The sequence below is a fragment of the Theropithecus gelada genome, chromosome 8 (genome assembly GCF_003255815.1).
Source record: "Theropithecus gelada isolate Dixy chromosome 8, Tgel_1.0, whole genome shotgun sequence".
Classification (NCBI taxonomy): Eukaryota; Metazoa; Chordata; class Mammalia; order Primates; family Cercopithecidae; genus Theropithecus; species Theropithecus gelada.
Window position 1 is genome coordinate 108917523 of NC_037676.1, and position 13056 is coordinate 108930578.

At 36.6% G+C, this 13056-nt stretch overlaps 1 protein-coding gene and 1 non-coding gene across 8 annotated transcripts in view; one reads left to right on the plus strand and one right to left on the minus strand.

Annotated features, from left to right (window-relative positions):
- Positions 1-13056, plus strand: part of OXR1 (oxidation resistance 1) — a 463267-nt gene that overhangs the window by 429690 nt on the left and 20521 nt on the right. The window contains exon 1 of one of the 7 annotated variants that reach the window (XM_025393723.1): positions 5533-5830. The exons of 5 other annotated variants lie outside the window; for them this stretch is intronic. In XM_025393723.1, coding sequence (XP_025249508.1) covers positions 5765-5830 — 66 coding nt within the window. In that variant the 5' untranslated portion in view covers positions 5533-5764. Of the gene's footprint in view, positions 1-5532; positions 5831-13056 lie in introns of those variants that run through there. One more of the 7 variants, XM_025393722.1, reaches the window with a different exon arrangement.
- LOC112630849 lies at positions 10469-10530 on the minus strand. The gene has a single exon (XR_003120980.1). It is a non-coding gene; the product is annotated as a U7 small nuclear RNA (small nuclear RNA).

Consider the following 13056-nt stretch of genomic DNA (forward strand, 5'->3'; position numbering starts at 1 on the left):
CAAATTATATGAAATATTTTTCATATTCCTTTCATCTGGGGTGCTGCATCAAAAACATAAATTTGGTTCACTATGGAGAAAGATTTCTTTAATCATTTTGTGCCTTGATTTTTAAGAAAATATATTTTCTCCTCAGTAGCAGCCATGCAGATACAATTAATGTTGGCGTAGCTCCCTTACATACCACAGGACTTCCATCATGTTGTGTACTCAGAGATACTGCAAGGAGAGGGAAATCAAAAAACATACCAGGCTGTAAGTCAATGATCTCTGAACTTTGTCTTCTTCAACTTTGTCTATCAAATACCCTTTAAAATTTAATATATTTGACAAGTGCCGAGGATCCAGTAGTATAGCTTAAAGGAGTGACCACCACAATAAGCTCAGATTCATGTAAAACTTTTCATTCACTTTCATAATTTATTTGTTGTAATATAAAGATAAATTTGAAATTTCTTATCATGAAGTCAAGATGGTAATACTGTAAGTTGAATCACTTTCATCCTGCAATCATTTATCATGAGACATTACATACCCCGGACAATATCAGCATCCACCCCAAGTACCAACTTTAAGAGGCTGTATGCTAGAATTTCCTGAAAGTCAAAGATTCATTGTGTCACATGTCCAGCATGCCAGTCTTGCTGCTTGACCACACAGGCCTCAAAGGTGGAGCTTTTTATGCTAACATTGCTTTTTGATTGCTTTCCTTTGGATTGACTTTTCCACTCCTTTTGGGATAAGAGCTGGCAGAGAAAGCTTTCCAAAATTTTTCATCTCTAATTTTATACCACATGTACTTCGGTATCTTTCATGCTCCAAACCTAATTAAAGCATCCAGTTCTCCTAGGATGATAAATAAAAACAACTAAGAAGCTGGTTTTATTAAATCAGCTTTACCTGGTTTATTTGGTCTCCCACACATTTACTTGATTAAATTTTGAGAATGAATTTACTAAGATTATGTGTTGATAGGGTGTATAACAGTATTTTTCATTCTTAAAATGATTCGTTTTTGAATAAAATCGCTCTGGCTTCCCTCTTGCTTCTCACGATTGCCAAAATATTGATAAAAAGACATGCTGTACAATTTTGGGGTTTTGAAACAACTTGTATCTTTTTAGGTATGTGACATTAGTCACATTTTCTCAGTAATTGAAGTTTAGGTTATTTAAGCATAAATGTAAATATGTTAACTACTTACTATATAAACCTCTAGACCATTATTCAAAATATGTTAGAATCTGCCTTTCAGCTTAGTTTTTAAAATAATTTATAGTCTTTCCATTTGACTTTAGTATTTAGTGCTGTCCATTTTAGTTAAATGAGTATAAAATATGTAACCTGTTCTTAGCATTGTAGGCCATAACATTTATCACATTATGTCATTGTTGGATTTGGTTTTTCACTACTATGTGGCAACTGCCTTGTGGAGCCAGTTCTGTTTTCACAGCTGTCATTAAGTAGAGTTATGGTCAAGATCATTCATTAGGTTTCCCCGAAAACTTCTACAACCGTGGTTATTGCTGCAGCTTTTAAGAAACACCTTATCAGGAGACTTCCCTTGTTTGGTTAATACCTTATTTCCTAAGCTGACAGGCAGTGAGTAGTCTGGTGTTCATTTTATTAAACATATGTTTATTATTATTATTAAGGTACAGGTAACACCAAAATTAAAACTGAACTAATATATTAAACGCACAAAACCCTCACGATCTCTTCTCAGTCTAGCCAGCAAAATCCACATAGAATTAATTTTGTCCAAAAGTGAAGGAATTCTCTGTGTCTAAAGTCACTACATTGAGAAATCACATTTCTCAGATAAAGGAAATTTTTTTAAGTATTCTTTTTTTTAATACTGATCGAATAATCAAATAATATTACAAATTATAACTCCAGAAGACATTTAATAAATCTAAAAAAGAAATCAGAAGGATTAAACACTTAATTGGAATTTGTAAGTTGATAGGTACTGAACTTTCATAATATGGTCATGCACCACATAATGACATTTTGTTGGTCCCCTGAGATTGTAATGGAGCTCTCTCTTAGCGATGTCATAACATCATAGTACAATGCATTACCCTCTCTATGTTTAGATATATTTTGATATACAAATCCTTATCACTGTGTTACAGTCACATATAGTATTCAGTACAGTAACGTGCTATATGGTATGGCCTAGAAGCAATAGGTCATACCGTGTAACCTAGTTATATGGTAGGCTATTCCATTTAGGTTTATGTAAGTACATGCTGTGATGTTCACACAACGAAATTGCTTAAAGATGAAGATGCATTTCTCAGAACATATCCGTGTCATTATGTGATATGTGACTATATTTCTATGTTGAGAACCTGTATAGTTACAAATGAAAGTTTTAGACTATTCATATGTTTTCTTTTATTAGCATTTGACACCCAGGTTTTATGCCTAATATCATCTGTTTTGACTACTGATTATGTTATCTTAAAGATATTAGCGACCTCAGGAGAGTTTTGAACTAGTGTTTTGCTTTCCCTGTTAAAAATATTCTTCAATTGCTAGCCCAAAGTTATGAGCTATAGTATTTCCATTAAAAATCTTTATCTAGGCCAGGCGTGGTGGCTCACACCTGTAATCCCAGCATTTTGGGAGGTCAAGGCATGCAGATCATCTGAGGTCAGGAGTTCGAGACCAGCCTAGCCAATACAGTGAAACCCCGTCTCTACTAAAAATACAAAAATTAGGCCAGGTGCCGTGGCTCACACCTGTAATCCCAGCACTTTGGGAGGCCAAGGCAGGCGGATCATGAGGTCAGGAAATCGAGACCATTCTGGCTAACACAGTGAAACCCCGTCTCTACTAAAAGTATAAAAAATAATAGCCAGGCGTGGTGGTGGGCGCCTGTAATCCCAGCTACTCAGGAGGCTGAGGCAGGAGAATGGCGTGAACTCAGGAGGCGGAGCTTGCAGTGAGCCGAGGTCGTGCCTCTGCACTCCAGCCTGGGCAACAGAGAGAGACTCCGTCTCAAAAAAAAAAAAAGAAAATACAAAAATTAGCCGGGCGTGGTGGCACACACCTGTAATCCCAGCTACTCAGAACTCTGAGGCAGGAGAATCCCGTGAACCCAGGAGGCGGAGGCTACAGTGAGTGGAGATCACGTCGTTGCACTCCAGCCTGGGCAACAGAGCAATACACCGTCTCAAAAAATATATAAAATAAAAAGCCTCTAATATAGACTGTGAGAAGAGGCAGGATGTATGGGTGACAGACTAGTTTATGATTTTAAATATTAAAATTCTAAAATATTACTTTATTTTTAAATTTATAATTTTTTGAGAAAGGGTCTTGCTGTGTTGTCCAGGCTGGAATGCAGTGGCACACTCACAGCTTACTGCATCCTCGAACTCCTGGGCTCAAGAGGTCCTCCTGCCTCATCCTCCTCAGTAGATGGGACTACAGGCATGTGCCACCTCATCCAGCTAATTTTTTTTTTTTTTTTTTTTTTGTAGAGATAGAGTCTTGCTGTGTTGCCCAGGCTGGTCTCAATATTCTGGGCTCAAGTAGTTCTCCTGCCTCACCCTCCCAAAGCACTGGGATTACAACCACCTCACCTGGCATAAAATAATAAATAGTGAGTAGGGTAAATTATATATTATAGCTTCTATCATACCATTCCCAAATCAAACAGGAAGAGATATAAGGTAATATAATAACTTCAATTCGAATAAAGTAAAGGAAAAGGATTATTAAATTGAATATCTGAATTATGAGAACAGATTATGTTCAACTGTTAAACTGGTAGTGTTTTCAAAAGTGCTTTATTTTATTTCCTATCATGTTATTATAATAATAATTGACATCTCCTTCAAACTCTTGGATATCTAGGCAAATTTAAATGACTTAGCAATATGTGTGTAAATACTACAGAAACAGAAAGGGCAAGAAGGAGACTTATTGAGCTCATTTTATGTTTGCCTGACACTGTATTTATAAATTTGGATGACTTCGAGAAACAGAAAACTGCACTCAGAATAGCTTAAACCTGTTGTTTCTTGAAGTGTGGTTCCCAGACTATCAGCAGCAGCAGCACCTGGGAATTTGTTAGAAATGCAAATTCTCAGACCCCATTTGAGTCTCATTAATTAGAAACAGTTTTTGGAGCCCGGAATTCTGGTATAACAAATACTCCAGGTGATTTTGATGCCGGCTAAAACCTGAGAGCCACTGATTTAGGTCTCTAATGACTAGTTCTGTCCAGAGATGAACTAGTCAGAAACCTCCTCAGAAACATGGCTGGAAGGATACCTGAGCAAACTCAAGGCCACTTTAGGAAAGAGTGTAAGGGTGGATATTGAATAGGCAACCAACAGAATAGACTACGCCATGCTTGGTGGTTTTTGGTTTTGTTTTTAATATATCATTTAAACCTCATTTTGGAAAACACATCATATTTGTTATTTTAGAAAATGTAGCTGGAAGTTACGACAAGCTTTCAAAATGCTGCTTCCACCACCACCACCACCAAATTGTATAATATTGCTGATGAGTTGTTAGGAGAGTCTGTAATGGAGGGGTGGAGTGTGACCACAATGCACTGTATGTAGAAGAGAACTTTAAGCCTCGTGTGAAGATAATGATAGTGTGCCTATGAGGAACCGTGGGAGAGATTTTAGGCTAAGTGTAGTGGGGCTGAATGAGAGGAATAGGGGAAATGTCTGGTATGTGGAGGAGGTAGGGTGTTCACTGTGGGGTGTGCTGTGCCCTGTGTGAGCGCATGCTGGAATGTGGAGGAAGGAGATGGGGGCGGGGGTTTGGTTGGGATGCAGTATTGTGTGTTAGAAAGGTGGTGTGTGTGTGAAAAGGTGGCATCATGTACATAGAACAAAGTGAAGTGGAAGGAGCAACTGTACCTTAAAATGAAAGAAATTTTCAAATGTATCATCATGACATTGATACTCTAATTAAAGCTGAATTCTAGTTTTAGTTTATATATTTTTATAGTTTATATTTAATCTTTGAAAAATTCACTTTGGTTATATTCAAAATATCACTGGTTAGTGAAGTATATGTAGGCATAGTGACTATAACTACCTTTTCAAGAAATTAGATGTTAGAGAATGCAGTATAAAAGCAGACTGTGTAACACGCAAAGGAATTTTCAGGTCACTTTGAATATTTGTGTAGGATTTATTTGTAGCACATTGGCTTGGTTTTTACATAGTCATTCTGTAAAATTTTAGGGTGGAAGAGTCCACAAAGGACATCTTATTGCTTAAAAAATGTTCATGTAAAAGATGCAATGTTGTTTTACTGTTAGCTGTAAGGAACATAATTTTATGACTATATGAACAAACAACAAAATGTTTATTAAAATCATTCATGTGCCTTGAGAGACTCTGGAAATTATATTTACTCCTTTTTTGTTACTGGGTTACTTTTAGTATATGTCTTCATGTACTGATGTTTGGAAATATAGGCTCTGTATCTTTAAAGTTTTGAGCCCTTTCTTTGCACATTTGGGTACAGTGCAACCAAACTTAAGCATGGGAAATTCTCTCTTCCCTCCCCAGCTTTACAGCCTCCACTCAGGACTATCATTGCTATGGATACTCCTTAGTGATTAGCCCTCTCTCTTGTCAATCAAATCTTTGTCTCTAGCAAACTGTTTTGTCACTGTAGTAAGGCTCTGGTGCTGGAAATTTATCTTTGACAGAGGAAGAATGCTTTTGAAAACAGTTCTTACGTGATTTTATGTAACTTAATTTACCCTGGAAAGGAAATGTCTCGTCTCTGGTATGGGAAAAAAGGGAGAAGACATCAACCAATTAATCATAAATACACTCTGGTAAATCTTAGTTATTTTAATTTGTATATATGCTAGTCTTTTCATGGTAACATTATGAAAAATTATACAATTTCTGAAAGTTTAAGCATAGAGGATATTTATAGAATACAAAATTTTATGATTGTACAACGTACCTTGAAGTTGTTTCTGTTAATTCTGAGTATCTTCAAAAAGGGAAATTAATAAGGGGCTGTAATTTTGTTTCATACTGTTTTGTATGTTCTGCACCAGCAGGAAGATACCAAATCTTAATTGCTGCCTTAATGTTTTTTATTTTAGCTTAACTTTGTAGAAAAATATTCAGGATTTTCGCTTGCTTGAAAATAAATTGAATAGAACAGAGTAAATTAATTATTATTGACTGGATCTCAAACCAGATTCTTTTATAATATTGTTTATTTAAGGGTATAATTTTAAGAATCTGACTAAAAGGTTTTTAAGCTATTTAAAAAGTTTTCAGGCAATGCTACCTAATACAAATCTTTAAACGATATCCTAGTAAGGAAATTCAGTCAACCATACTATTGTAAGGAGTTTAGTTACTTTTCTGTATGTGTATATTGTTATAAAATGTCCATTGCACTTTCTATGGTAATTTGGGATTGTATTTTGCCTTATGAATGTTTATTTTATTTTTACTGTAATTGTAGATGATTTAAAATCCAATAAGGACTTTGGGAGATGCCCCCAAAGCAGCTTGCCTCCCTTAAATGTTAAGTGTGTCAAAATATTAAAATTTTAATAGGTGTTATTTTTAATTGTAATTTCAAAATTCATTTATATGTTACATTAGCACAGAGGGGTTTAGGCACCTGAAATGATTGAATTTTTAAAATTTGTGGTTAGATTTACTAGATAAATCAGTTAACACCGTCTTTTTTTTTAAACCAAGAACAATGAAGCTATTCATACTTTTTTTGAAGTTTGAATAATCATTTATTCTTAGTTTGCAAAGACTTCAATACAGTTTATTACAAATACAAGCAAAATAAATTGTGGGTATTCTGAAATTTATAGATCAATCTAATTAATGTGCATCAAACACTTAATGCTGATTACAGTTACCACGTCCAAGTCCTGTTCATTCGTTATTTTTATTTTTATTTTTGACACAGAGTCTCACTTTGTCACTCAGGTTGGAATTCAGTGGTGGGATTTTGGCTCATTTCAACCTCCACCTCCTGGGCTTAAGTGATCTTCCTGCCTCAGCCCCCCAAGTCGCTGGGACTACAGACATGCACCACCACAGCCCGCTAATTTTTTTGTCTTTTTTGTAGAGACTAGATTTCGCCTTGTTGCCCAGGCTGGACTTTTTAATCTCCTGAGCTGAGCTCAGGAGATCTACCCAGTTCTGCCTCCCATAGTGTTAGGATTACAGGCCACCGCGCCCAGCAAGTTCTGTTCGCTCTTATGGGAGGCTATATAATTTTGTCAGATACTTTATTTCATGCCTAAGCAAGAATGCTTCCTACTCATTGGTCCTTAGCTCTGCCCATACATATATATTATTTAATTGAACCCTCACAGTAACCCTGAAAGTTTAGTAGAATTATTTCCCATTTTGAATGACTAGTTGAAGCATGGAGTGGTCACTGAACTGAATTTTCGTGTAGTGCAGAGACAGCTTGACCCTAGTGTGTCCAGAATTGGTGGGTTCTTGGTCTCGCTGACTTCAAGAATGAAGCCGCGGACCCTCGCAGTGAGTGTTACATTTCTTAAAGATGGTGTGTCCGCAGTTTCTTCCTTCTGGTGGGTTGGTCTCGCTGACTTCAGGAGTGAAGCTGCAGGCCTTCATGGTGAGTGTTACAGCTCTTAAAGGCAGCACATCTGGAATTGTTCATTCTTTCCAGTGGGTTCGTGGTCTCCCCGGCTTCAGGAGTGAAGCTACAGACCTTCGCAGTGTTACAGATGAAGGCAGCATGGACCCAAAGAGTGAGCAGCAGTAAGATTTATCTTAAAGAGTGAAAGAACAAAGCTTCCACGGTCTGCAAGGGGACTGGAGTGGGTTGCAGCTGACTGGCTTCAGCAGCCTGCTTTTATTCCCTTATCTGACCCCACCCACATCCTGCTGAATGGTCCATTTTACAGAGAGCGGATTGGTCCATTTTACAGAGACCTGATTGGACCGTTTTGACAGGGTGCTGATTGGTGCATTTACAATCCCTGAGCTAGACACAGAGTGCTGATTGGTGCATTTACAATCCTCTAGCTAAACATAAAAGTTCTCCAAGTCCCCACAAGACTCAGGAGCCCAGATGACTTCACCTAGTGAATCCTGCATGAGGGCTGCAGGCGAGCTGGCCATCAGTCCTGAGTCACACCACCACTCCTCAGCCCTTGGGCAGTGGATGGGACCCGTTGGGGAGGCTCAGGCCTTGCGGGAGCCCACTCAGGAGCGGGGGCTGGGACATGGCGGGCTGCAGGTCCTGAGCCCTGCCCCATGGGGAGACAGCTGAGGCCCCGCAAGATTTCGAGCACAGCACCAGCGGGCCGGTACTGCAGGGGGACCGTGGCATCCTCCACAGCTGCTGGCCTGAGTGCTAAGACCCTCACTGCCCGGGACCGGCAGTGCCGGCTGGCCACTCCAAGTGCGGGGCCGCTGAGCCTGTGCCTGCCACACAGACCTGTGAGCTCCACCTGTGCCCCGGTTCCCACCCTTGCCTCTCCCTCCACACCTCCCCACAAGTAGAGGGAGCCAGCTCCAGCCGTGGCCAGCCCAGAGAGGGGCTCCCACAGTGCAGTGGCAGGCTGAAGGGCTCCTCAAGTGCCACCAGAGTGGACACCAAGGCAGAGGAGGCACCAAGAGTGAGGGCTGCTAGCATGTTGTCACTTCTCACTAGCACATATTGTAGTTCACCAGGATGACTTTGAAGTTTTTCTGAAATAGTACAGTGTGATCTGTTTTGATGTGTAGACAAGCTGAAGTCCCAGTTTTCTAGTTTTCTTTGCTTTAAAGCAGATATGCTAGGAGCTGTAAGGCAGGCAGTTCTTAAGAAAATTGGGATGAAAAGGATTAGCAGTTCTTTCACCTGTTTTGTAGATTGAGATCCCTGTAAGATTTTGCCTGACAAGGGGCTCTTATGCTTTTTAACTGGAAAAAAAAAAAAAAAAAAAAATTCTAAGAAAATAACCAGTATTTCAGAGCAAATGAAATTTGACATTTTGGAGTTTGTAATGTGTAGCTTTTTAGAATTATTTGTCTTTACCCAACAAATATGGCCATATTATTACTACCTCTGTAAGAGAGATTATCACTGAGGTATCTGTAGATACCTTGACAGTTTTCCAAATGCCTATGTATATAGTATCACGTGACTTTACAGTAACCCTGTGTGTTAACCAGATTTTTTTGTTTTATAAGTGAGTTAATTTATGTCTCAAATACATTAATAATAAGAAGCATACACTCCTAACAAAATTCATGGCATGAAATTAACCTTTTGCCAGTTAGCTTCGATGAGAACCATATTGATCAAGCATGCTTAAGTTTTGTTACCTTTTATTTTTTTAAGGCCGTTTTATAGTTTATTCTGAAAACTTAAACTTTAATCATTCATTTATATGAAGCTGTTCATGTATTTGATATATTCATGTGCCATACTTTACCTTGTTAGTGTCTGTCAATAAATCGTAATTTACTTGAAATTATAAGCCCATTTTATAATAAGGATTTAGTCTTAAAGTCACAAATCATTAAATAACATCATTGTTTTATTACCTTTATCAATAGTCACTAATTTCATCACCATTTTCTTAGTTTAGGCCGTCATATACGAAAGAACAGACTTTTTTTAAATTTAGGCTTTCATATATGAAAACATAGGAGAAAAGTTTGTATGTCGAATTATTTACATCTGTTCAAGAATTAGCCGACAGGTGGATTTTTAGGAAGAGCTAATTGAAATGTAAAAATCTTTCCAGTGACTTCAGCATGAGATAATAATTATAATGATGAAAATAATTACTTGTACTGACAGTGTATACCAAATATTGTTCTAAACACTTAGTATGAGTTTACTTATTTAATCCTCACAACCCTGTGGAATATTACTGTATCTTCTCCATTTTACAAGTGAAAAAACAGAGGGACATAGCAATCAGACAACAACTAGTGCAAGTCAGAGCTGATGTTTTAATCTAGGCATTCTGGCTCTATCCAATGCCCTTAAGCTCTTTGCCATACTTGCCCTCAAAAATCTTCAGAATATAACAAGAGGAAGAGAATTATTTATTTCATCATATGTTTAATGTATCAGAACCTATTTTATATATAGTTTATACATATTATTTATTTCTCATAAAATGTACGAGTATTTCCATTTGAAGAATCAGAAATGGAGAACTAAATGAGGCTCCCTAAGTTCACAATACTAATAAAAATCAGAATCAGAATTAAGGTAGCAGTCTAAAACCAAAGCCAGTATTCTTCAATATTACTCTGCATATCTGTAGTAGATAGTCATAGTACATTTATTAACCAGTATTTATGTATCTCTTATGGTAAGTGAAACATCTTCTGCTCTCCATTCACAACCTAGTTGAAAAAAGTATACACATATATTCAATGTAAAATATTTTTTCTTAATTTATTTGACTCAGTTGTTTTTTATTTTTCATTTAAGTAAATTTAATAGCACGGGAGGCTTTCCAGTGAAGACCAGAAAACCTGCTAGATATATTCTAAGAGAGCTGTAACACTGACTCAATAGTTGAAAAGGATATCTTATGTATACTAGTTATGAGGCATAATAGTAAAATGAACATCTGTGATGTACCACTACGCAGTATTAGAACTAGAACATCACTAATGTAGCTGCATCTGTCTGTGTGGTTTTTCTCATCTCATCTTATGTCACCTTCATATTGGTAACTACCTCTCTGGATTTTTTTGTTTTATTATCCCCCTAACTTTTTTTAATTAATAGATTTCATTTTTTAGATCAGTATTAGGTTTACAGAAAAATTGAATGGAAGGTATAGAGAGTTTCCATATACTCTCTTTTCCCCAAAACACAGTTTTCCCTGTTACTCACGTATGACATTAGTGTGATATATGTTACAGTCTATGAACGAATACTGATTCATTGTCATGCAGAGTCCATAGTTTACTTTAGGGTTCATTCTTTGAGTTGTATGTTCTGTGGGTTTTGACAAGTGTGTAATGACATGTATCTAGTTGTAGAATCACACAGTATAATTTTACTACCCTAAGAATTCCCTGTGCCACAGCTATTTATCACTCATTCCCTTATAGTGAACACCTGGCACCCACCAGTCTTTCCACTGTTTTGCATTTTGCAGAGTGTCATATAGTTGGAATCATACAGTAGTATGTAGCCTTTATAGATTGGCTTCTTTCACTTAGGAATTTTTATTTAAGATCCCTTCATGTCTTTTTGGCTTGACAGCTCATTTCTTTTTATTGCTGAATAATATTCTATTTTATGGTTTTATCCACTTCTTTATCCATTCACCTGATAAAGAACATTTTGCTTCCTTCCACCTTTTGGAACTTATGGAAAAAAAAACTGTTACAAACTTTTGGATGTAGATTTTGTGTTGACATAAGTTTTCAACTCATTTAGGTAAGTACCAGGTAACATGATTGCTCTATCCTATGTTAAGGGTGTGTTTGGTAGGCCACTGTGGTGACTCACACCTGTAATATCAACACTTTAGGAGGCTGAAGTGGGAAGAGTTTGAGACCAGCCAGGGCAACATAGTGCGACCTTGTCTCTGAAAAAAAAAGAAGGAAAAGAAAGAAAGAAAGAAAAGAAAGGAAGGGAAAGGAAAGGAAAAAGGAAAGGAAAGGAAAAAGGAAAAGAAAAAGGAAAGGAAAGGAAAAAGGAAAGGAAAGGAAAGGAAAGGAAAGGAAAAAGGAAAGGAAAGGAAAGGAACTGCCAAACTGTTTTTCATCTGGCTATACCCATTTTGCATGGCATCCACAACAAATGAGAATTCCTGTTCTCCACATCCCTGCTGACATTTGCTGTTGTCAGTGCTTTGGACTTTGTATTTTATTTAAATAGGTGTGTAGTGATATATCAATCTTATTTTAATTTGCGTTTCCCTGGTGACATATCATGGTGAGCGTCCTTTCATAGTCTTAATTTCCATTCGTATATCTTCTTTAATGAGATGTTTATTCATGTCTTTTGTCCATGTTTTAATCAGTTTGTTTGATATCTTATTGTTACGTTTTACGTAAACATAGAGATAGAACAGACAATTTTGTCTCTTTCCTTCCTTTCTGTATTCCTTCATATATTTTGGATAACAGTCCTTTATCATTTATATATGTTGCAGAGAATTTTTCCCAGTCTGTAGCTTGTCTTTTTCATTCTCTTTCATTCTCTGTAGCTTGTCTTTCACACAGTAGAAATTTTTAATTTTAGTGAAATTCAACAATACTTTTCTTTTTCATGGATTGTACTTGTGGTATTTTATCTAAAAATACACCTTCAGTAGGTCACAAAGATATTTTTTCCTATGTTATTTTCTAGGAGATTCATAGTTTTGTGTTTTCCTCTGTAGTCCATTTAGTGTAAAGAACTTTGTCTCAATTGATTGTTCTGCAGGAGGATATCCAGTTGTTGCAATACTGTTTGAGGTAAAGACCATTATTTCTCCTCTGAATTGTCTTTACTCCTTTGTTGAAAGTCAGTTGACCATATTTATGTGGGATATTTCTGAGTATTTTATTGTGTATCATTGATCTGTCAGTTCTTTTGCCAAAACCATGATGTAGTGATTACTGTAGTTTTATAGTATAGTAAGTCTTGAAGTTGAGTAGCGTCAGTCTTCCAACTTTGTTCTTTTTCTTCATTGCTTTCTTGGCTATTCTATGTCTTTGCATATAAACTTTTTCTATAAATTTTAGAATCAATTTGCCTGTATCTATAAAATAGCCTGGTAGAATTTTGATTGAAATTGTATTGGATCTATATATCAAGTTGGGAAGAACTGACAGCTTGACAATATTGTGTCTTCCTATCTATGAACGTGGAATATGTATTTAAATCTTTTCTTCATCACAGTTTTCTACTTTTTTTTCCACTCAGATCTCTATGTATTTTGTTAGCATTATATGTATTTCATTTACATTATGCTAATATAAATGGTATTCTTTTTAACTTTCAAATTCCAAGTTTTCATTGCTGATACATAGGAAGATTGTTGACTTTTGCATATTAATTGTGCACTCTGAAAGCCTGCCATGATCACTT